This window comes from Poeciliopsis prolifica, unplaced genomic scaffold (genome assembly GCF_027474105.1).
Source record: "Poeciliopsis prolifica strain line A6 unplaced genomic scaffold, Auburn_PproV2 SCAFFOLD081, whole genome shotgun sequence".
NCBI classification, from domain to species: domain Eukaryota; kingdom Metazoa; phylum Chordata; class Actinopteri; order Cyprinodontiformes; family Poeciliidae; genus Poeciliopsis; species Poeciliopsis prolifica.
The window spans coordinates 622,501-646,471 of NW_026562456.1; the positions used below are offsets into that span (position 1 = coordinate 622,501).

Below are 23,971 nucleotides of genomic sequence, written 5' to 3' on the forward strand. Positions count from 1 at the left end.
TTAGCATCAACCCTAACAGGGAAGATACTGCCTGCTTTTAAATACTCTACATAAAGATATAATTATTTACTAGTAAATATATGCCTATAAATATATATGAAATTAAAATGGAAGAACAAAGTGATGTTTGAAGTTGAGGCAATCATTTATTTACTGGACACTAATCTGAATTACCGAATAATCTCAGTTGTTTTCTCCAATCTGCATCTGGTTCCAGTGACTACGTGATAGAGGAGAAGACAGCCGTGCTGCAGAAGAGAGAAAGCGAAGGATTTGGCTTCGTCCTGCGAGGAGCTAAAGGTAGAAATGGAGGATTGGTGGGTGTTTGGACGGAGAAACCAACAAAGATATTTTAATCTGAAACCAAGAGAGGAGAACTCCTCGCTGTGTTGTTGCATAACAGCCACAGAGCCGTGATCACATGGCAGAACTGGTTTCCAGTCAATGCTGCAAAGCTGTTGATTAGCTGATAAATGATTGCATAAACATCCAACAACTGCTGATTAAACTCCTTCAGTTAATACTGAAGTTACAAAAACAGCAACAGGAAGAATATTGCAGCCCTGGTGTTTTAAATTTAGTCGTTTCCAGATCATTGCTTAATCAAACAAACTTCCTGTTTTTTGGTGGTTGAACTGCAGTATCAGAGTCTGTGTAGATGCGTGGAGAAGCGCTATGGGGGGATTTTTCTGCCATAACATTTTCAGTTTAAAATCAAGACTCCAGAACTTTCTTCTCAAAATTTCTCACGCTCATGTTTAGACGCTCTGCTCGCTTACGAAACATGGAACCATCCAGTCGCCTGGCAATCTCTCAGCCAATAGAATGAGAGTGTTGTACTGGGTGTGTTTGTTTCCTTCCAGCAGGTGTGTTTGTGTGGCTACTATCGATTTTAGCAACCAAAAGGCGGTTCCAAAAGCAAGCAGAAACCAAGTGCAAACGTGAGAAGTTTTGAGAAGAAAGACATAAAATCCTGTTTTCAGGCTGAAAATTGTCTTGGATTATGACAGAAAAATTCCTCTATAAAACTGCAATTTAATCAGCAAAAACCAGGAAGTGCATTTTATATTTACCCTGACCTTTGACCCTTATCCAGCTGAGACACCCATCGAGGAGTTTGCTCCCACGCCGGCGTTTCCTGCTCTCCAGTACCTAGAGTCGGTGGATCAGGGGGGCGTGGCCTGGAGGGCGGGGCTACGAACCGGAGACTTCCTGATAGAGGTGAGAAGTCACTGATTCGCCAGTCGAATTTAAACAGTTCCTCAGACTGACCTCTGACCTCTCTGTGTGAAGGTGAACGGCAGCGACGTGGTGAAGGTGGGTCACCGCCAGGTCGTCTCTCTGATCCGACAGGGAGGAAGTCGCCTGCTGATGAAGGTCGTCTCGGTTTCCAGGAAGTCAGAAACAAACCTGATCAGGAAGAAAGGTGCAGCTGATGATGCGTCGCTTTTCAGCAACAACGTTCACTTGTTCTGTAAAATGTTTGTAAATGTTTGCAGGTGGTTTTATGCTGCAGAAACAGATTAAAGATGTAATTCCTGAAGTTATTCAACTCAGACAGCAGAGTTTTGCTTTTTTAACCTTCTGCATAAAATTAATCGACTGAATTTGACATTAGAGGTTCGTCTTAAAGGTGCAGTTCAGATTTTAAGATGAAGCCAACATGATTTATCCAACAGTTAAATTTGTCACTTTTACACGACTTCGTTTGTTGCCGTTTCCTGAACCAACAATAACTACCGATGTGTTTTCTAAACCTCTCACAACCAGCAAATAATTATCAGAAACTATGAAATAAAACACAAAGATTCAAGAAAAATGCTTAAATTGTTCAGTCTGGGAGCATTTAGGTAAACTTGCATTGTTAATATATTAGGATTGTAATACTATCTTTTTAAATGTTAAGAAATGATTCACTTAAAACTTACTGAAACGCTACATGTATGTTGGTTTTATTTTTTTTACTAAGATCAAGACAAAAATACATTGTGTGATTTTATATTTTGCAGTTACACATTTACTGAAAGCAACAATAATGAATAAAAACACTATAAAGTGACAGTTTCACAGTTAAAAGTAATAGAAAATGGATTCAAAGGCAATTAATGAAAAACGAGTTTTTATACGAGTTTTGAATAAAGTAATTCAATCTGTTGGTTCTCCACCTTAAAATAAAACTACCTTAGAACTAAATAAAATATCTAACATAATATTTAACAGTAATTTCTGTCAGGACATAAAACCCGTTTGGACTTAAGGACAGTTAAAGTTCAGCTTCGTTGAACCAATTCATAGTAACTTCCTGTTTCCTACCTCTTAGCTCCGCCCCCTCCGAAGCGAGCCCCTAGCACGTCGCTGACGCTGCGGTCCAAGTCCATGACGGCCGACCTGGAGGAGATCGGTAAGAAACTCAGAGTTAAAAACAAACACAGAGTTTATTTAAACCAGAGTTTAAAACCAACTCAGAGTTAAAAACACACTGATCAGTTTGTGGTTATTTTACTGCTGACGTTGCTCTGTCTGCAGCCAGGAGGCGCCGTTACGGTGAGTCACTTGGACCTTAGTGTGATTCTGGTCAGGTTCTGTGTCTTAATGTTCGGGATGCACAGCGTTGTCCTCCTCTCAGCCAATCAGAGCCTGAGATTTAAACACCTGGAGGCGGAGCTACGCTGTGCATCTCTGATTGGTGTTTGTGACGTTTCAGAGCCGCAGCCGAACATTTTTGAGGAACCAAAACATTCAGAACCGAGCCGACGGTTCTGACACATTTACTGAGAACTACAATTTTTTTTTTTTAGCTGTTCAGCAAATAAATTTAACATTATTATAATAAAACATGCCATTTCCTGATTTTTGTCTTTATTTTAGTAAATATTCCTGGATGTTTCTGATCCCACTTTCTATTAGCACCAAATAAAAGCAAAATAAGGAAAATAAATACTGGAATATTTTAAAATGTCAGTAAATCTGTTTTGTTCTTTTAGATATTAAACCTCAGCAGCAGAACTATTTATCAGTAATAAAATAATCTAAATTTCTCCTGTCCTGACTTTGTTTCAGTGAAATAAAAATAAAAATCAGTAAACATCAAGATAGAAAAGTAAAAACTTTTGCCCAAAAGAGAACAGATATTATGTCAGAACTGATCTTCAGATTTTTGTTTGAGAATCACAGAAGTCGCCGTCGGCCATGTTTGTTTCTGCGGCTCCGATAAGTTGCTCTGTGGTGGCGTCTCTGTTTCATTCGTTCTGTTTTCTGTGTTTGTCCTCCAATTGTTAATCGTTTTCTCCTCCTGCAGAGAAACTAGATGAGATGCTGGCCGGAGGTCAACAGGAAGTGGTTCTGAGGGCCCGCCCCTCCGACGACTTCAGGGCGGCGACGGTCAAGCAGCGGCCGACGAGCCGACGCATCACGCAGGCGGAGATCAACGTAAGACGAGCAGAAAACGACTCTGAGTAGATAAATGTTTCTGACAGCAAAAAAACCCCAAAAAACATCATTAACTATTTAACCTCCCATGACTGAATAAAACAAACTACATAGAAATAAAAATTATTTTCGCTTTTTGGTATTTTTAACAAAAACCGAATAACCTTGGTTCAGGGATTCCCTCTGTGTTTTATCAGCCTGCCTATATTTTGGTCCTTTCAGCTTAAACTTTATTAAAGATTTTATTTTTCACTGAAACCAAACTTCCTGTCTTTGCTGATCTACATGCTAACATCAGCGAATAAAGCAACAAATAACGGATAAAGGATAACATTTTTTGACTTTTTATTTGTTTTCAGGTTTGCGTTTTTTAAGATTTTATGGTTACGGTTTTGGTAACACATACTTAAATATTTAAAAATTTCCTGTCAACTTTAAACATTTATTAACTCAAAACCACGGCAGGCTGCTGCCATCGCGCCTCTGGGCTCAATCTGGTCATTAGCTACAGCGGCTAATCGGCGGTAATATAACCACGCAGAAATATCTGATTTCAGCAAAACATGTGACTGAAGCATCAAGACGTGCCGTGCGAATGCAGCAGTTCCAGTTTTCTCCAGTGGGGGAGCTAAAGAGCGTGTTGTGTTTGCAGTCTCTGTTTGAGCGCCAGGGTCTGGTCCCGCCCTCCGCCCCAGAGAAGAGCACCATGCCGCTGCCCAGAGGGATGTCCAGAACCAAGAGCTTCGGTGAGACCCGTCAACTCCCAAAAATGTTTCCAGAGGTCAGAGGTCAACCACAACCCCTATTTCCCAGCTCAATTTTTTTCAAGATCTAAAAGAATTTGGCTGCAATCAATGAATCTACGTTTGAGCAGCAATAAATTTCAACTGTGCTGCAACCTATTGATGACCTCTAATGACCTCTGGAAACATAATCTTTAAAATGACAGGAGCACAAACAAAACATTTTGCAGCCCAAACATTTGACACCAATTCTGTTGTGTTTGGTAATGTGGGTGGGGCAGGTTGACCTTTTGACCTTTAAACTTTCGCTATTTCTTCAAAGCAAAAGCAGTTTTGAAGAAACATTTCGTAAATATCTAACATGGAAGAAGCTCAACATTTGTTTTGCTGCATAAACTTGTGACAGTTTTTGTCAGATTTGGGGGGAGGAGGATGTGAGGAAGGGGGGGGTCGGTAGGGGTCAGGGGGTCAGGAGGGTTCACTCGCAGCTGTTTATGCTCCCGTTTCCATGGTTACAACGACAGGCACCCCGGACGACGACAGAATCTCGGCTCTGATCCACGAGAGCCGTTTCCCTCGCAGCTCATCTCTGACGGACGGCTCCATCCCGCCGCCCCCTCAGACGGCGCCGCCCCCGCCGCCGTCCCCCTCCGCGCTGTACCTCTTCGACTCCGGCCCGCCGCCGTCCTTCCTGCCGCCGCCTCCGCCGGCCCGAGGCGAGGGCCTGACTCGCTCCAGCTTCAAGCCGGGGGCGGAGCCGCGGCTGCAGGAGCTGTCGGACGCCAGGAGCCACGCCCACGCCGAGCGCCAGCGCAAAGCGCGCTCCATGATCATCCTGCAGGACACGCCGCCGCCGCAGCCCGACGGACACGCCGCCGGCGCCACGCTCCACACCGCCACGCAGACCTCCACACTGTCCATCCACGGCTCCAGCCCCGCCCTCGGACACTCGCCGCTGTCCCGTCGCCGGGGACGACCGATAGAAAACCCGTACGCCAACGTGGGACATCAAGCCGCGCCCAACAAGCCCCAGAGGAGGAAGTCTCCCCTGTTGAAACAACTTCCTGTTGAGGAGCAGGGTTAGCATCGGCCGTCATCGTCTGTCTGACTTCACTGTGTTGTTGGTTCATCCAGAGTAGGAAACACTGCGACCTCCAGAGGTCACGGCGCCCGGCTAAAGTATTCACACCCACAAACTCTTAGAGATAAACCAACAGGAAGAAACAAATCGATGATTCTACGGATCAGTTTTCATTTAACCACTTAAACCTTTTTATATAATATTAAAAATACGTTAAAAGATGAGAAAATATGCAACTCTTTCTTTTTACGTAAGAAAATAAATATTTTATTGCCGAAAATGCAATAACAGCATTCCTTTAGCAAACGCTTCATTTGTAGCAAACGGCTGACCTGTTTGTTATTTGGATTAACCGATTATTGATTGGAAACACGGTGCTGCTCTAGCGCCCCCTAGCGTCAGGCTCAGCAGGTTTTCTGAAGGAATCCTGGAAAATAATGCAGATTTTTGCTTTATGGTTAAAATTGTTGCATAAATTCGATAAAGTTTACGGTAATGCAGTAAAATTAGTGAGGCGTTCTAACAGAAAATGCAGCGTGAGCCGTTATGCTAACATGTTTTAAATAGGCCGTTTTCTAATCTGGCTTAAATGTATCCTGCTAATACTTTCTGTTGCTCTGTGGTCATTAAATTGTTCAAACTGTGAACGTTTGGTGATTCTGTCCTTCATCATCACTTAAAACATCTTCATCTCTGAATCCTGAGGTCGCCTGAAGGTCAAACCTCCCAGCAGGAAACTGAAATGTTTGCGGCGCCTTTCTGATTCAGAATCAGTCCAGTTTCTTTCCTTTCAGGTCTTGGGATGAAAGACGATCTGTCCAAACCCGACGGCGGTGGACTGATGAGCCCGAGCCGAGCCGAGCTGTACCAGCAGCAGGTTCTGTCCGAGCGAGCCCGGGTTCAGGGTCGCCGCTCCTCTCTCTTCCTGTCGGTGGAGGGGTCGGGGTCAGACAGCCAGGCTCCGCCCCTCCTGACCCAGAGCCACTCCATGGACGACCTGGGCGAGCTGCCGCCTCCGGCGCCGGTCCTGTCGCCGTCACCGACGCCGCACACCTTCCTCCACCCGCTGACGGGGAAACCTCTAGGTCGAACGCATTTTCATTTTGGGTCACGTCAAGGTCATGAATGTTCTTAAAGGGCCGGTGGTACAGAATGTTATTAATAGATTCTCTGCATTCGATAAGGAAATTAAATAATATTGAACATCTTTTATCACTTCCTCCAGGATTTCATTGTTTGTCATTTTTGTAATCAGTTTTGTGGAGTTAATTTAGAAATATTTATAATATTTCCTCTAATTGGTCACAGTCTATAACTTGACATCAATTAAGGCGAGGAAGCAGCGTGTTAAAGTAAGAATGCCACCACTTGCAGGTGGGAGTTAGCTTCAGTTGAACCAAATGATTAACAATTTTTGTGGAAAATTTGAAACAACCTCACAATTATTAGTGCAAAAAGAAAAAACCTGCAATGATCTGTTGATTTTGCAGAAGAACTGGAGGAACTGACATTTGGCAGCAGATAAAAACTGCTTTGATTTCACAGACATCATTTCAAAGGTCTGACTTATGAGTCTCGACGGCCACAAAAAAAAGCTATGGGTGTCCAGATTTGGCCCCAGACCCTGAGTTTGACCCCTGCTCCAGTGGTTTCAGACACCAGCTCTGTAATTGACTGTATGGTTTTAATGTGAGGGATTTGAGGAAAACAAATTATATTAAAAAATAAATATTTAAAATAAAAACTTATTTCTTTTTAAATTTAAAACATGTCCTTAAAGTTTAACGCTGAGCAGCGATGGACTCTGTTCACATGGGACGTTTCCAGAAATGTTTTCATCCCCTCAGAAACACAGAAAACTACATTAAATGCTTGTTTTACTCCACCAGGCCTGAAGGTGGCGCTAATCATGGAGGCCATAAACCTTCCTCTAACGTTAGCGGTAAACACAAGAACAACGCGTGATCGCAGAGAATTTCATGAACTTGATGAATGAGCAGAAACAAAACTAATTTCTGCCATTTTTGTTGTCAAGCATGAGGCATTCAGGGTTAAAGGTCAGGTTGGAGGTCACATTACATTTTTTCGATTTTTGTTGTGTAACTTGATTAAAAATAATTCCAGAAAACATTTATGGTTCCCTAAAACTGCATTTCCGTGGAAACGGGGCCTGAATGTAGGTTTAACATGTGTTCAAATACTGCACTGTAAAAACGCAAAATCTGTCCAAGTAGATTTTGTTTACTTTAGTTTGTACTTTTGAAATAAGACCAAACTAAGATATTTGAACAAGAAACTACATCAAAAGCACTTCGTAAGGTCTTGTGTTGTTTCAACGTAAAAAATATGTTAACTGAGTATGAAAAATGTTTCTATTGCGAGTGAAGAAACAGCAAAACTCCTTTAAAATAGCGCCTCCAACAGGAAAACAAAGAACTACATCTGTACTCAATTTGCAAAGGCAAAAAATCCTTTAAGACCCATAAACAATGTTGCTACTTAGGTTTTGTCATTTGAACTTATATTAGTTAATGTAGTAAATGTTGTCAACAGATGGAGTTGGCTTTTCTGGCTCTGCCATCAACTCATAGAAGAGCTTCAAATAAAAAACAGAAATGGACCGAGGACGCTGCCTTGATGCACTCCATCAATATAAAGGCCAACTGAAACAGGATGCAGACAAAATGGAGCTCAGAAAACAATCCAGCTTTGTGATGAATGTGAAATCCAAATCCAGTCCTGATTAAACGTTTCCTTCGTTTCTTTCTTTAGATCCATCGTCTCCACTCGCATTGGCTCTCGCCGCGAGAGAGCGAGCGCTCACCGCTCGAACGCCGAGTCCCGAGCCTCGAATCAAACACTCCTCAGCCTCCACCACGCCCGTCCCCACCCCGGCTGCCAGTCCAGAGACCAGACACAAACGCACGCCGTTCACCACCCCACAGGGCAGCCCCGAGCCTCGATCCAAGCGCACCTCTCCTCAGACGAGTCCGGAGCAGCGGACCAAACACTCGACGCCTCAGACCAGCCCTGAGCTGAGGCACAAGCGAATCACGCCGCCGCTGTTCCCCGACGGACAGGTGGAGCGACCCGAGACGGAGGGGGGCGTGACGTCACCCGCCGCGCCCTCCCCAGAACGATGGAGACCCTCCCCTCTGCCGGCGCTGGCCAATGAGAGCCACGCGTCGCTGATCGACCGACGGCGAAGCCTCACGGTTGGCAGCTCGGAGGAAGAGGGCGGGGCTTACACCGTGACGCTCCCACCTGCCCTGCTGTCCTCCAGCGACGAGGAAACCAGGGAGGAGCTGCGCAGGATAGGCCTGGTGACTCCTCCCCCCGCCTTCGCCAGCCCCCCTGCTCCGCCTCCCCCCTCCTCCCTGTCCCTGTTGCCACGGCGAGGAGGAGAGGGGGGAGGGGAGAGCGGCCAGGAGTCCCTGGGGAAGCGAGGAGACGAGGAGGAAGGAGGCGACGAGCGTCTCCATGACAGCTCCTTGTCTCCCAGTTCGCTCCCTCCATCCATCACGCTGGCGTCCCCCGCAGCCCCGACCTCCCCTTCCTCCCCCCCTGCTGTTCACCCCGCCCCCTCCCCCTGCGCCACCTCCCCTTCGGCTCTGAAGCCCCGCCTGCGGTCGCCGATCGGCCGCGGCCGCTCCGCGCTGCGCGACCCGCTGCTGAAGCAGTCGTCCGACAGCGAGCTCCTCCCCTCCGCCGCCTCCTCGTCCCCCTCCTCATCCCTCTGCTCCTCCCCCACCAGCGGCGGCGGCCGGCAGCCTCGCTACCTGTTCCAGAGGCGGTCCAAGCTGTGGGGCGGCGGGGACGATGAGCGGCGCGGATTCAGCCCCGATGAAGGCGGCGGCCGACCGGCGGCACTGGGAGGACAGAGCTCCGGGTCGGCGGTGGACCTGACGGCCCGATCGGCGTCCGCCCTGGAGCTGAGCGGCCGGGCCGGGTCGGGACTGGACCTGGCCAATCGGCTACAGCTGCTCAACAAAGACAGCCACTCTCTGGGGGAGGAACCGAGTCCACTGGACCCGGGCCGCAGGTCTCCTGTAGGGGGCGCAAGGTACTTTCAACTGTCTGGTACCGAATCCTAAATGGGTTTAAAGAAGTGCAGTCGGTTCAGAGAGTTAATCCAGCTTTACATCACGACTAAACACCGAATCGCTTCTGATATTTACCATCAACACTGTAGATTCACAGTAACCTGAATCCAAAGGCCTCAAGTAGAAGTTTTACTGAAAGGTTTCCTCAGTTCTGAAGCAACAAGTTCACAAGCGAGAGTGAGAATAATCACACCAGTTAGGATCCTTCTTGGACACCAGTGGGGCATTAAGGTCACCAGTGGGGCATTAAGGACACCAGTGGGGCATTAAGGTCACCAGTGGGGCATTAAGGTCACCAGTGGGGCATTAAGGTCACCAGTGGGGCATTAAGGTCACCAGTGGGGCATTAAGGTCACCAGTGGGGCATTAAGGAAACTGTTCTGAGTGACCCTCTGTTTGATGTCCTGCAGGTTGTTCTCCAGCCTCGGTGAGCTTCACACCATCTCCCAGCGAGGATACGGCGCCAGCTACACGGTCCGTCCAGGAAGTCGTTACCCCGTCACCCGCCGAAGTCCGTCCCCGTCTCCCTCCCCCTCAGACCGGTCCGTGGGCCTTGGCTCCTCGCCGGCGCCGTGCTCCGAGCGGCCCGACCTGAGCTCCGGTCGAGGCCTGACCATCCTCAAGTCTTCAAGTCTCAGCCTGCCGTCGGAACCGAAGGAGGTCCGATTCGTCATGAGGAGCGCCAGCGCACGAACCAGATCCCGCTCGCCTTCGCCCTCGCCTCACGCCTCGCCCTGCCCCTCCCCGGTCCTCAGCGGGCCCCTGCTGGCCCTGCGGCCCTGGAGGCAGCGGCCCCTCAGCTTGTGGAATAAGTACGACGTGGGCGACTGGCTGGAGAGCATGGGCCTGGCCGAACACCGCCAGCGCTTCCAGGAGCACGAGATCGAAGGCTCCCACCTGCCGGCGCTCACCAAGGAGGACTACGTGGAGCTGGGCGTCACCAGGCTGGGCCACCGCATCAACATCGAGAGGGCCCTCAGACAGTTACTGGACAGCTCCACTTGACCCATCGCCTCCAACCAGTCACCTCTAGGCATCCAGAACTCTGACCTCACGACCCCTGACCTCAAGTCAGACCCCGAGCCATCTCTTTAATCCACTATCTCAGCCATTACAGAACCGCCCGCTTTCGTTGGCGCCCAGATCGCTGAAACGTTTTGGCTCATCGGCTCTTTAATCAGCAGCTCTGACCTCTGACCTGCAACTCGCATAGCAAAGAAATGACGTCCATCCTGCGACCCACATTCAATGTTTTTGGCTTAATGCAACCTCTAGCCGATCTTTTCATGAAAGTCCGATCAACGCAGATCCGAACCAGACGATAAATTTCCCCCGACGTTATTGACATAATCAATAACCATGTTTTACTAATATGACGGAAATGGCATAAAAATTCTGATGAACATTGAACCATTTTAAATATCCAAAATAAATGCACAATATTAACTACAAATATAAACATGATTATATTTCAGGTGAATTGGGAACAAATCCTGAATTTAGTTGGTGAAAATACAGATTTTTCCAGTTTGTGGTTCTTTAATTCAAACATTGGAAACTTTCCATATTTTTCCCACCAAAACTAAAATATTTAAGCTGAAATGATTAATTGGATTAATTGGTTATAAAAATAAATAGCAACTAATTTAGTAGCTGATGAACTGGAGAATATATAACCCATGTTCATAGCAGTAATTAAGCTAAAACCGCACAAAAAAATAATTCAACTAAAACTCATCAGTGGAAGTTTGGTTCAAATTCACTAAAGTAATAAAATCTTTTATTTATTAATTTAAAAAGAAATTTAATCATTTATTCTCATATCGTATAAAAAGGCTTCAGTGGCTAAATGGATAATCTGAGGAATGTCATTTTTTTCCTGATTAATCGTTTATTTTGACGATTAATTGGTAAACGTCAATGATATCAATTATTCTGCCAAATTAATTAGCGATTAATTGATTGTCAGAATGAATCAACTAAGAAAATAATTGTTACTTGCTGCCTTAAAAACTAAAATACATTTTGAATCTTAAATTTGAGGAAATTTCAGGTTTAAGTTTCGTTTTATGGAAACTTTGAACCCAAATCAAAAAATATTAAACATTTTGTTACATAATAACAGAAAAGAATCAAAAGATTAACTTTTGGCTGCTAGAAATTTATCAGTTTAATCACAATAAATATGTTTTTTTTCTTATGTTTTTGGTAAAAGTCGCAGTTGGACTCAGAGTTCTGATCAATGAGCCGATCAGTGAGTCGATCAATGAGTCGATCAATGAGCCGGTTTATCTAAATGATCCGGAAAGTTCTGAAACATTTTTTTTTCGGCTGTTGTGATTTTCGCCCCTCAAATATCATAAAGCTTTTGTGTTGCTTCAAACATGAATTCATATGTTAATGGATCATTTAGAATTAATCAATAAGTAATAATAATGATAATGATACCAGTGGTGGCGGTGATGCCGTGCAGAGCTTTCAGTCGTCTGGAAACAGATGTGTAGTGATGATTTGACAATGAGTTGAATTCCCGCCTCTGGAGTTCATGATGATTTGTCGATGAGCGGCGTTGGTGTGTTTCAGGGTTTTACCTGCTTTCTGAGGGCTACCTGCACACGGTGCTATCTGCTCAAAGCCATCTGTACAGACTCTACCTTCCTCCTCCTCATGCATCTTCCCATCCAGCAGCCAGGAACTAAACCAACCCAGCGCTGAGCCCTGACCAGCGCGCACAGGAACAGGCCATAAAAGGAGTTTTCTCCGCTGCCATATACGGGATGCTTTCCCTGTCAAAAGTGGAGTTGAATCCAAACATAAAAACAGGCAAACGGGAACACCGTCGCATCCAGATGTTTGTACGTTTTTATAAACCTGAACAGGGTCGATTTTTGTGCCAATAAAGAGGAATATTTAACTAGAACTTAGCTAAAAAACAGCTTCATGTTTACAGCAGTTAGATTTACATATTATCGGATTTTGATGAACCACACTGAAGACATTCCAGTACAATCAACTTCCAAAGGCATATTTAATAGTTCAGAGCTATAGTTAAATAAATATATTGTGTATATAAAACATATATAAGTATGAATATATAGTATCTTATTCCAGCACAAAGCTGCAGTGAAATGTTAAATTACTGGTTTTAAAAGTTCTGATCCAGTTCACACTGAAACATCTCAGCTGCTGTAATAAAGCTAATAAATGAATTAGTTTCACATGTCGTTCAGTTCCTGATGTTTAGCTAATTAATACTTGTTGCACTTTATGGCCCATCCTGATTGACAGAAGCTCTTAAAGAGACAGTACGTCTTTCCAAAAACACCAAACTGGGCCCAGTGGTGGTTCCTTTAAGCTCATCTGGTGATTCATCCACTGAAGCAACCAGAAAACCAAAACTACTACAATGTTGAACGGCTTCTGCGGCGATCACAAGGAAAAAGATCATCTTTCTGAAATTGGGTTTATTTTTCAAGCATTTTTTTGTTAGAAAGTAGAAAATTAAATAAAATAATAATTTGGACCATTACTATTTAAATTTAACACCCACAAATTATGAAAAATTCCAACTTGTTTCAAATATTGGTGCACCAATTGCAGTTTTCTGGCCGATAACTGATGTTTAGAAAAGCATGGCCAGCCGATGCCAATTTTTTTTTGTCTGAAAAATCATTAAATATATCAACTGGATCTAAGATCAGTGGATGTGATTGGTTTCTTGTTAAAGTATCAATCGATTGCCAATCTCAAAAATTAAGTAAATCTGGGCTGGGCTTTTTTAGTGCTGCACTAATTTTAAGTTAATATATTCAATCTTTCAGCTGAAGCTAATTAAATAAAACCTCACCAAATTCAACTGTATTATTAGCCCCTAGCTTAAATAGCTGTCATTTCATAACCATTAAATATGTTTTATTTACTGAAATCCTATTTTAGCACAAAACTAGCAAAATATTTAGATTTTGATGTAGTACAAATCCAAAACTAAGCCAGTAAAATGGCTTCATGTCAACATTTCCTCACACTAATTCCCTATATTATGAGGTTTGCGGTGTAATTACAGGCGTTTTCCAAACAGGCGAAAGTTTGTAAATCCAGAGAAAACAGACGATAATCAACTCCATGTTGCAGGAGTTGGGTTCTTTGAATCTGAACTGGAACCAGTTTGGTGGGAACCAAGGCCCCAGTTTATTCCCCCTCCCCATCACCCCTCATCCCCTCTTGCCCCCCCAAAGCACAATCAATGCTCAGTGCCTGTTACCATTACAACACGTCTCAGTCCTTCTGCCGAGCTACAATCATGATCCCAAAGTTGTACAAAGCCAATATTTTATAGAAAGCCCTGAATGCAGAATGTACAGTCTATAATGAAAACATTATATTAAAGCCTTTAATGTCTGTTAGAGTAGCTGTTGGTGAAAACACTGGACGGGTCAGAGGTCAAGTTCTGGTCCAGCAGGTAAAAATTAGAACGTTACAAAAGACCAATAAAGATTTCATTTGTTTTTAAGCGTCGCTGTGAGTCAGAAACATGAAAATGCGTCAAAACGTTGTAATGTTTTTTTAAAATTTAAATCCAATACTAAAACAGGAAACCGATAAACGCAAAAAAAAAAAAATTCAAATCGTTTTTACAACTTTCAGCCACTAGAGGACGCTGACAAATTCACTTCCTGCTAATAATTACGGCGAGGAAATATATATCTATTTTTGTTTGGGGAAAAATAATATTTCTGTTGCAGAATGAGGTGGAAAATCATTTTAATTTTGCTTTTACCAAACAAAATAGAAAAATAGCAAATTAATTATGATATAGTTAATAGTTTGAAAGCTAAAATTAACTAAAAAATTATGTAATTGTACAAAAAGTGACTTTAGGATGTGCAAGAAAATCAACAATATACCCAATGTGAGACACTGAGCTGAAAACCTTCATAAATTTCAACAAAAAGAGGTAAAAATCTCTTAAAACTCTTTAAATAAACTGAACTACTTCAGTTCATTTCTATTATCCACCATGTTAATCTGTTTTAATTCATGGTTTCCGCTCATCTATACTACAGTATATGTGCTTTTATGAGTTGTTCATAACTGGTTACCTTAGAGATTTTTACAGCAGGGGGCGCTGCAGAGTGAGGCTGAACTGAAACAGGGATGCTAACAGATCAGCAGCTGGTTATGAAAACCAGGACGAATCTGGAAAAAGCGGAATAACGATCAGGAAAACTCCGGCTGAGATCCCGACTCTCTGAACCTGCGTGTAAATCCTTCCTCCTCCTCCTCTTCCTCACTAGCTTCCTCTTTTTACAGTATGTCTGTGGTTTGTTCTGGAGTGAGTGGCGTGCGTGTACGTGCAGTTTTTCTCTTTTCTAAGCTCCGGAGAGCCACGATGACAGCTGATGAGCTCTTTGACAGATTGTAATCTTTATAATAAACCCTCATTTATTACAAACCGAGCGCTGGCTTCCTGTCTGATTCTTTCAAAATAAGACCCAGTAAGCGTAAATGCTAATGTTATAGATTATCTAGTGGTTAGTGGCTTAAACTTTATTTCCTAGCAGAACTAGTAGTAATTTATGTAAACTTATTTTGCATTTTTTTGCATTATTACATTAAAATCAAATCTATATTTATCATTTCCATTTTTCTGACAAAATATGGGGTGATAGACTAAAATGTCATCCAAATGTTGAAACTATTTGAAAAATGAAGTAAAAAAGTTTCTATTTGTTTGATGCAAACGGCTACAAACAATAAAAGGTCTGAATTTACAGAGGAAACTGACCCAAATAATCAAGTTTCTTTCCTGTAGGGACGTTATTATCGACTCGGTGTGAGCAGTGTGGAGTGAAAACTGGATAAAACAGTAAGTACTTCAGGAATTTAAAACAAAAAAATAATCAATAATTGTTAGCTAATATGTTTAGAAACTGTATTCACTATTAGACCAATATTTTACGAGATAAAACTTCAGATTATTATGCAGAGATACTCTTATTATTGGAGGAATCAGACCAGAGGATGATTATCTATCAACCCTGAACAGGAGAACCTCGTTTAGATCAACATTAGATTATTTTTCTTTCCTTTGGTTTATTTTGTTTGTATTTTAATTCCTGTAAAGCACTTTGTATTGCCTTGTTGCTGAAAATGTGCTCTAAAAATAAAATGACCCTTTACAATTAAAATTAAGGATTCAATTTCTTTTTATTCTGTATTTACTTAAGAAAATCCTGGGACAGAAAAGTTGAATAAAACTAAACAAGAGACTCCAAATGGTATTAATTATCAGAGTTGCATTAAAATATTGTAAATATTCTGGTCAGATTAATAAAGTTTTCAGTAAAATTGCGTGTTTTTTTTGTTGTTTTTAAAGCGAGTTTGTTCAGCTTTTCAGATTGTGACATGAAGGTACATGACAATCTGCAAACAAAACCGAGATAACCACGACATGAACTTGACTCAGGAGTTTCTTGTAAACCGATTGGCTCCTCCCCCTGCTCTCTGATTGGCTCCTCCCCCTGCTCTCTGATTGGCTGACGGCGTGCCAACCTGCAGGTGGGTCGTCCTGCCAACAGGTCAACGCCACTCCGACTGCAGAGCAGGTAGGACCCATCAGCTGCGCAACGCCTCACTCACTGACTTTAATGACCAGTCAGGAGATACATTAAAATTATATTTTCTCAATTTAAAGCAGATTTTATTGTTGGTTAATGATGCTGAAGATTTGTTGTAAAATAAAAAGTTGTTACTGCCTAGGCAGAAAATCTGCTGAGTTATAGCAGATTTTCAGTTAAATGATTTACCGACTGTGTGACTTTTTAACAAGTTTATTCATTTTTGAATTGAAGAGCCTCAAGCTGGACAAATCTGCATTTTAGAAACTGGGATGTTTCTAGCCAAGTATTTTTTCTATTCAATTCAGTTAAAAAATAATTTATTTACCTGCCAAAAGAGATTAAATAAATTCCAAAATGGAAAATTAGCTTTCAGTTTTTATGCTCCTCTAATTTGAAACAAACTTCCAGAAAACTGCAAAACGACCAAAACACTGAGTTCCTTTAAAGCAAAGCTAAAAACACCATCCAGAAACCCGAGTTCATCCCACTTCCCCGAACAGTAACACTAAATAAAATTACCTTTAAAATTAATCACTCAGGTGACATCAAGACCCAACAAAATCAATCTAGTTGTGTGTTTTTGTCTCCTGCAAACTTTTATTCTACGTCTTTTTTCTGACATCGTAAAAATCAGTCAGACAGAGAAATGAAACAGGAAGAGAAGGTTTCCTGGAAAAACAAGAAGTCAGTTTCCAGATCTATAAAAATAGTTGTTCCTTGTTGTAACATGAAAGGGGAGGTTGCGCAACGACACCATTTATTTATGACAACTGCGGTTATTTATTGATCAAATATAACTAGGAAATATATTGATTTTGGTCTGGATTATAACTTCTCTTTATTTAGTTATCTGTTTTCATCATGTAAAATTTTAAACTGTCATGTTGCTGAAATGCTCTTTACTAACAAACTTCACTTCAAAACTACAATCTGATGGAAAACATTCTTTTAGATGATCTAGTCCATAATATTAGGGAATAGTGTAAAATGTCATATTTCAATGTTTTGATTATGATATAATGTCCTTATTTCATCAGAAAGAGCTGATTTGAATCATTCAGCCCCAATTAAAACTCAATAAAAAGTTGGTGTCGCCTCAATAAACACATCCAAATATAAATATTCTCGCTAAAGATTCGGGTTTCTCCGAGCCGCCATGCCGTCCATCGTAGATCTGATCAGGAAGAAGAGGGACGGAGGTCAGCTGACCGATGAGGAGATCAAATTCTTCATCGAGTCTGTAACGACCAAACGGATCCAGGACTGCCAGATCGGTAGGAACGGCTCGATTCGGAGCCAGACTGGAGCCGAGCGGCTTTTACTTCTGCCTCTGCGTTTAAGGGGCCATGCTGATGGCGATCTGGCAGCGAGGGATGGAGGCGGCGGAGATCCGCACGCTGACCCGGGCGATGATGGTGTCCGGGGAGGTGATGAGGTGGCCGGACGACTGGAAGAGGCTGATGGTGGATAAACACTCGACGGGAGGGGTGGGGGACAAAGTGAGCCTGGTGTTGGCGCCGGCGCTGGCGGCTTGTGGCTGTAAGGTAAACCCCGGACCCCGTCAGCGTTTTTACTGGAAAACCTTAAATAGTTACATTGATGCAGTAAGGAGTCCTTTATTTCACTTTTTGTTTAGGGTAGGCAACAGGTGGGGGAGGGGCAGCTCTGATGAGGGAACTCTGGTCACTCTGCGCTTCATGTAGTAGACTTTAAACTACGGCTGAAACGATCAATTGAATTTGTTGTGATTAATCGGTTGTTGAAAAAACTAATTTGGTAATCAATTAATCGTCACCTGGAGATTCAAAAAAGGTAATTTACTAAAAGAAAAACATGTTCAGAGATGTAATTAAGCCAAAACTGTACAAAACAAGATAGAAAAAAATTTTCACAAATAAGTTTGACCCAAAACTCCAAATGCTTTTGTTAATCTAAAAAAACTAATAAATCAGCAGATCAGCTGATGATCTCTGTGGTCGAATAATCAAGTATTCATTAAAGAAATGCTGTTATTGCATTTTAGGCAGTAAAATGTTTACTTTCTTACTTTGAAAATAAATGTAATCATTTGTTTATTTGCATCTTTAATGTATTTCTGACGTCATAGTTTAGCATGTCATCTTTCCATTGATGACAAAGAGTTCCTCAAATCTCTAATCTGAAGACTGTATAACCAAAATAAACATTATAAATGATAAATATTTTTGTCATTTGTCTATTTATTCAATAATTCAGAAGGACAAAAGGTTTTCTGAATTGAAAATGTTGCCTATTTAGTTGATGTAGTTTGGTTAAAATGCGATCTCTGCTAGTCGTGACAGGAGGAAGCAGAAGATGCTCAGGGAACCCTAACCTTTACCCTGACCCTAACCTTTACCCTGACCCTAACCTTTACCCTGACCCTAACCTTTACCCTGACCCTAACCTTTACTCTGACCCTAACCTTTACCCTGACCCTAACCTTTACCCTGACCCTAACCTTTACCCTGACCCTAACCTTTACCCTGACCCTAACCTTTACCCTGACCCTAACCTTTACCCTGACCCTAACCTTTACTCTGACCCTAACCTTTACCCTGACCCTAACCTTTACCCTGACCCTAACCTTTACCCTGACCCTAACCTTTACCCTGACCTGACCCTGACCCTTCACCTGCAGTAAACTCAGCGCCCTTTCGTCTTCGCCAGGTGCCGATGATCAGTGGGCGGGGCTTGGCTCATACAGGAGGAACTCTGGATAAACTGGAATCCATTCCAGGATTCAGGGTCCAGCAATCAGGCGACCAGGTGAAGCAGCACCAGACTGTTCCTGCAGACGTCAAAATCTAACAGGAAGTGACCAACCAGGTGTTTCCTGTCTGCAGATCCGGACCATCCTGGCCTCTGTGGGCTGCTGCATCGTAGGTCAGACGGAGATGCTGGTTCCGGCTGATCGGGTTCTGTATGCTCTGAGGGACGCTACCAGCACCGTGGACAGCCTCCCACTCATTACTGGTACCGAACTGGGATCAGTGAGACGGCTTGGATCGGGGCGTACATGTGAACGAGCCGCTGTTGGGTTTTTCAGGTTCCATCATCTCAAAGAAAGGAGCCGAGTCTCTGTCCGCTCTGGTGCTGGACGTGAAGTTCGGTCGCGCGGCGCTCTACAAAGACCTGCAGAGTGCCAAGCAGCTCGCTCAGCTCTTAGTGAGTCCAGATCCAAGATGGCTGCTTAGCAGTTTTTTTTTTTAACTGCTAAATTACAGCGTTGGAGAAGTCCAATCTGATTTTTGGTTTGTGAAGGTTGAATTTTCGGAAGAATCTGAAATGTTTCCATAGTTAAGAGTGATGTCAGCACACCAGGGCGGCCATCTTCTTTTACAACTTCTGTTTATTGGGTTAGGGTTATAATAATAATTCTCCGCTGTGTAACTCAGAAAACACTTTTTGAAAATATTTTCTGTCATTTGCTATTTTTTTGGAAAAGAAATCAAGTGAAACATTTTGTTTTTAGACCAATTAAAATGCTATGTGTTGTAGATTTGATTTCGAAGCGGTTTCGCGCAGCTCCAGTAAAAAATTGATATTTCTCTAAGATGGAAGCAGGCAACTGCCTGGGCATCCGAACGGGAGCCGTGCTGAGCCGCATGGACGGCGCCATCGGCCGCTGTGTGGGAAACAGCCTGGAGGTGATCGAATCCCTGGAGACGCTGAAGGGAAACGGACCTGACGACCTGATGGAGCTGGTCACGACGCTCGGTAACGACAAGAACCGTTTTGGTACCAATTAGAACCACAATGGTGAACAGATCAAACCAAGCATCAACTGAAAGCTGAATCTGTGTTTAGGGAATGAAATCACTGCCAAACAGGAAGCCACAGCAGAGCCTGAAATACTCAGAACAAACCGTAGAAACGGGGGTGGAGTTCCACCTGGAGCCGTCCTCCATCTGTCTGCTTTTCATTCCAACCACAAAATTTCAGCTTCACAACCACCGTTAAAGTCAGCGTCCGTTATCTACTCACAGTCTTGCTACCAAAATAACATTTGGCATCAAAAGCCCGTCAGTGGTGCTTTGGTTTGATGAGAGGTCAAAATCTCCATCAAACGTCACATTTATAAGAATCAACTGTCCATTGCCAAAAATAATAGAAGAAATTTGAACTACATTTGAGTTCTGAGCATTTTAATACATTAGCCAAAAGGATCAACATAAAAAAGACAAAAATCAGTCCAGAAACAAGAAGCTACAGCAGCAACAATCCAAACACAAAACCGTTTTGTGGTTAATTGTTGATATTCTCTTAATTCACATTAAGAAAAGAAACTCAGCGTTCGCTAAAATCCACCAAACCTCTTCAACATCCGCGATGAGGAGATTCTTCTTATTACTTTAATTTTGAGCAGCATTTTGAGTTGGTTTTAAAAAAACGTTTATTTTATAAATAAAACTAATTGACTAGTTTATTTAATAATATGCTTCATATTCATCTAATTGATGCTAAAAATGTTCCGCACTGATTAAACATAAACAGCTGAGCAAATTTCTGGTCCTTCACAAAACTGAACAGCAACGTATTTAACACCTAGAGACAGAAAATGAATAAATGTAATTCAGATTGATCTTACCAGAACAAGCAGAATCTCTCCGGAGGTTTCAGCCTGGTCTACTGTTTTCCTAAAAACAAATTAAAAATATGAATGAAATTTTCTAAAACTTAAAGGATTGCAGTTTTATGTTTATATGTGTCATATTTTGTATAAAACTCCTGTGTTGTCTCTGCCTGTTAGAGCTTTTCATTCATTCTTGGTTGTTTTACAATCTCTCTCTGTTGTGAACAACATATGAAAACCCCTGATTGAGAGTAAAAATGTTTCCGAAACAATATTTACTAGTGATAAATGGCAACAGATGATCTGCATCAACACTAAACCTTCACATTACAACAACCATATAAACTGACGAAGGAAGAATCGATTACAAATACAAAGAGACTTAATATTTTGCTAGAACATTTAATTCAATAGGATTAATTTATGGGTTGATAATAGATTCATAAACAATGGGATGAGGATCAATATTTTAATATATTAACATTTTTTAATTTTCCATACTTATTTAGATATGGATGGAAAATATTTAAATGAACTTCTGCATGTTTCCAGACAGCAAAGTGATAATTTATTCAACATAAACTCTGAATGTAGCTAATCATTAACCAGGAAACCAGCAGTAAAACCTCACTGTAGTATTTCACTAAATATTAAGTATTTCTATCACACATTTTTGTCAAAACTGTGCATTAAAAACTTGAACTAACCTATAATTGTATTTTCATATATTAAAACCAGTTAAAATGAGGCGCTTTGCAACTAATTAGCTGCAAAACTTTTAGCTCCAACTGTCGCCAATTAGCAAAGTGCTGCGCTTCGCTGCTCAGCTAATTATCTACATTTTGGACTTTAAAATCGTCTCAACAGGAATTTAATTGACATTCACGGCTAAATGTAGCAGGAAAAGCAAATATTAGTGTTTATTACCGTCGTTTGGACGCGTTGAAACGAGATGAAGCGACTTGTTTATTAAACTCCGCCATTGCAGCGGTTCGCTGAGACGGGTTCAGGAAAACTGGGAAATCAGAGTGTTTACAATTGGATTAGTGTTCTTCGGTCATATTGATTATACATTTTAAATAATCCACCACAATGATTTTTGTCAACAGTGTCCAAGACTTTCTGAAGGTCTTGTAGTTTTTATTAAGACTTTGGCTGCTGCTTTTTGCCAGTACTTTCTGCTCATTAGCGGACAATAACTGCTTACTCTGTCATCCCAAACTGCCCAGCAAAGATTAGATGCGTTTTGACTTAATAACTCCTGAGGAGTCAAGTTGTTTGGTGTTAAAATTAATATTAAAAGCTGCTGAATGGGAGAAATTGACCGAGAACTCATCACTATTGATTCCGGCAGGTGGAATGCTGCTGGAGATGACGAATCTGGCGCCGGGCCTATCAGAGGGCAGAAAGCAGATTTACGACGCTGTGATTGGTGGAGCTGCCTTGTCTAAATTCGAGGCCATGCTTACGGCTCAGGGCGTGGCCAATCAGACGGCCCGGACGCTTTGCTCCGCCCACACAGATTATTTCAGCGTCCTGAGGAAATCTGAGCATCAACTGGAACTTCTGACTCCTACAGATGGTGAAGTTTAACCATGGCGAATAACGACTCTGGCATTAATTTTCTGAGGCTAAATGTAAAAAATCTGAGAGAAAAAAGTCACATTTATCAGTTTAATAAAAAAAAAAAAAAAAAAAAAGATTGAAGAGATTAAAGTCAGATTTTTCTTCCTCCATGGCTGTTATATTCTTCTGCTGATTACTGATTATAAACTGGTTAAAAATGGAGGATCAGCTTGTATTTAACGCTGTTTTGAACTGTTAGTGAATAGATAACAGCAATACATTAATTTCCTCTCGCCCTTTATCTTCATCCAGGAGTTGTTGCAGGTGTGGACGGTTTGGTTCTGGCTCAAGTTCTGCAGAAATTGGGGGCGGGGCGATCGAAGGCAGGGGAGCCAATCAATCACAGTGTGGGGGCGGAGCTTCTGGTGTCTCCTGGCCAGACTGTAGAAACAGGTGAGACTGATGAAAGCTTGTTACCTGGTTTTTACCTGATTCATTTTTGTTGCTGTTCCAGGTGCCTCCTGGCTGCGGATTCATTATGAAGATCCGGCTCCGGGTCCAGACCAGATCAACCTGCTGCAGAAAGCTCTGACTGTGGGAAAAAACAATAAGAGAGAAGCAGAACATGCACACACTTTAGTAGCAGAAATACTGCAGCCTGATGTTAAATCAAACTGATCTACACTGTATGGTTTCTGTTATAATCCTAACAAAAAGTAGCAAATCTTCAAATCAAAAAGCAGTTTCTGTATATCTTTCCATCTTTTCATTAAACGTCCAATTTTTTAGGTAATAACGTTTAAATTATGTTAGACTCAAAAGATGCACATACTTTTTCAGTGTGCTGGGATTAAAGCAATTAAATTGAAGACAGTACAATTGTATTTTTGTTAGTTTACTACCAAAACAGTACAAAAGAACATTCAAATATATCTGCAAAATAAAAACAATTCTAAGTAAAGAAAGATAAGTTTAAACTCATTATTTTAGTGACAAACCTGTCTTCTTGTAAATCTTTTCAGAACATTGTATGTTTGGGTTCGTGGCGCCCTCTGCTGGACAGTTAGAAAACACGCAGCATGCTGTGAAACGTAAAAAAATAATAATTTCAATTGTTTTCAATAAACTGACATGCGTCCCAGATAGATTGCCTCTAATTTACAGAAATCAGTAGCATAACCGTGCACGAAACAAATTAATGACAACAAATATTGGAGGATTAAGCAACAACACTCTTAACCTTACATTTTCGAATTGAGAATCTTTTTTGTACATCAGCGTAAAAGGCGCACAATTTGCCAAGGAAGTGATGAATGGTAAATACACTAAGATGTAAAGCGGAGAAGAAAAAAAAAGTGCAATTTCTCCCCGTCGGGGAATCGAACCCCGGTCTCCCGCGTGACAGGCGGGGATACTCACCACTATACTAACGAGGAGATAGTGTCTACAAGCCCCAGCAGACATTATGAAATCTGTGCACCGCCCTCTGGTTCATGCTGGTTGGATCGCTTCCCAGTTTGGTGCCGCGCGTTTTAGTTTTTTGCCGAATGTTTCAACTGTGAATTTGAACAAGATTTAATTTTATCTCTCTAAAGTGAGAGATGAGCCGCTATATTGTGAATGTATTTGAGAATTAATTTAACATTATGTTTTAATAAAAATACAAAACATATGTATTTTTATTGTGGGAATGAGAAAACTTTCAGAAGTTCTCAGTGCCTCAGCATCAAATCTGTTCCATACATTTACTTTAAGACATTGAGAAATGAATCTCAAGATATTTATATTATGGACTTTTCTCAAACATGGTCTTAAAGTAAAGTGAATCTATTGTG

General features: G+C 42.0%; 2 protein-coding genes, 1 long non-coding RNA gene and 1 other non-coding gene across 11 annotated transcripts in view; 2 read left to right on the forward strand and 2 right to left on the reverse strand.

Moving 5' to 3' along the window:
• The window catches only part of shank3b (SH3 and multiple ankyrin repeat domains 3b), a 42,620-nt gene extending 27,808 nt beyond the window's left edge, over positions 1-14,812 (forward strand). For 5 of the 7 annotated variants that reach the window (XM_055022032.1, XM_055022030.1, XM_055022034.1 and 2 more), the window contains 11 exons: positions 218-300; positions 1,097-1,221; positions 1,294-1,426; positions 2,321-2,401; positions 2,527-2,544; positions 3,299-3,429; positions 4,082-4,175; positions 4,697-5,251; positions 6,048-6,338; positions 8,026-9,316; positions 9,767-14,812. In XM_055022032.1, the coding sequence (XP_054878007.1) occupies positions 218-300; positions 1,097-1,221; positions 1,294-1,426; positions 2,321-2,401; positions 2,527-2,544; positions 3,299-3,429; positions 4,082-4,175; positions 4,697-5,251; positions 6,048-6,338; positions 8,026-9,316; positions 9,767-10,361 (3,397 nt within the window). In that variant the 3' untranslated portion in view covers positions 10,362-14,812. The remainder of the gene's footprint in view (positions 1-217; positions 301-1,096; positions 1,222-1,293; positions 1,427-2,320; positions 2,402-2,526; positions 2,545-3,298; positions 3,430-4,081; positions 4,176-4,696; positions 5,252-6,047; positions 6,339-8,025; positions 9,317-9,766) is intronic. The other 2 variants (XM_055022033.1, XM_055022037.1) reach the window with 1 other exon arrangement.
• Positions 127-21,568, reverse strand: LOC129352859 (uncharacterized). Of its 2 annotated transcripts, none has more exons than XR_008604947.1 (6): positions 21,498-21,568; positions 20,586-20,634; positions 2,314-2,388; positions 1,280-1,410; positions 1,080-1,212; positions 127-294 (listed from the first exon to the last, which is right to left on the reverse strand). It is a non-coding gene; the product is annotated as an uncharacterized LOC129352859 (long non-coding RNA). The 2 variants fall into 2 exon arrangements; XR_008604948.1 differs by having other exon boundaries at positions 1,074-1,212.
• tymp (thymidine phosphorylase) lies at positions 15,936-23,732 on the forward strand. The gene is made up of 10 exons (XM_055022039.1): positions 15,936-15,961; positions 17,111-17,250; positions 17,318-17,520; positions 18,665-18,763; positions 18,841-18,970; positions 19,044-19,162; positions 19,552-19,714; positions 21,925-22,152; positions 22,449-22,589; positions 22,651-23,732. The coding sequence occupies exons 2-10, from the start codon at positions 17,133-17,135 to the stop codon at positions 22,812-22,814; spliced, it is 1,365 nt and encodes a 454-aa protein (XP_054878014.1). The 5' UTR covers positions 15,936-15,961; positions 17,111-17,132; the 3' UTR covers positions 22,815-23,732.
• Positions 23,501-23,572, reverse strand: trnad-guc (transfer RNA aspartic acid (anticodon GUC)). The gene has a single exon. It is a non-coding gene; the product is annotated as a tRNA-Asp (tRNA).
• Positions 23,733-23,971: the final 239 nt, after the last annotated feature.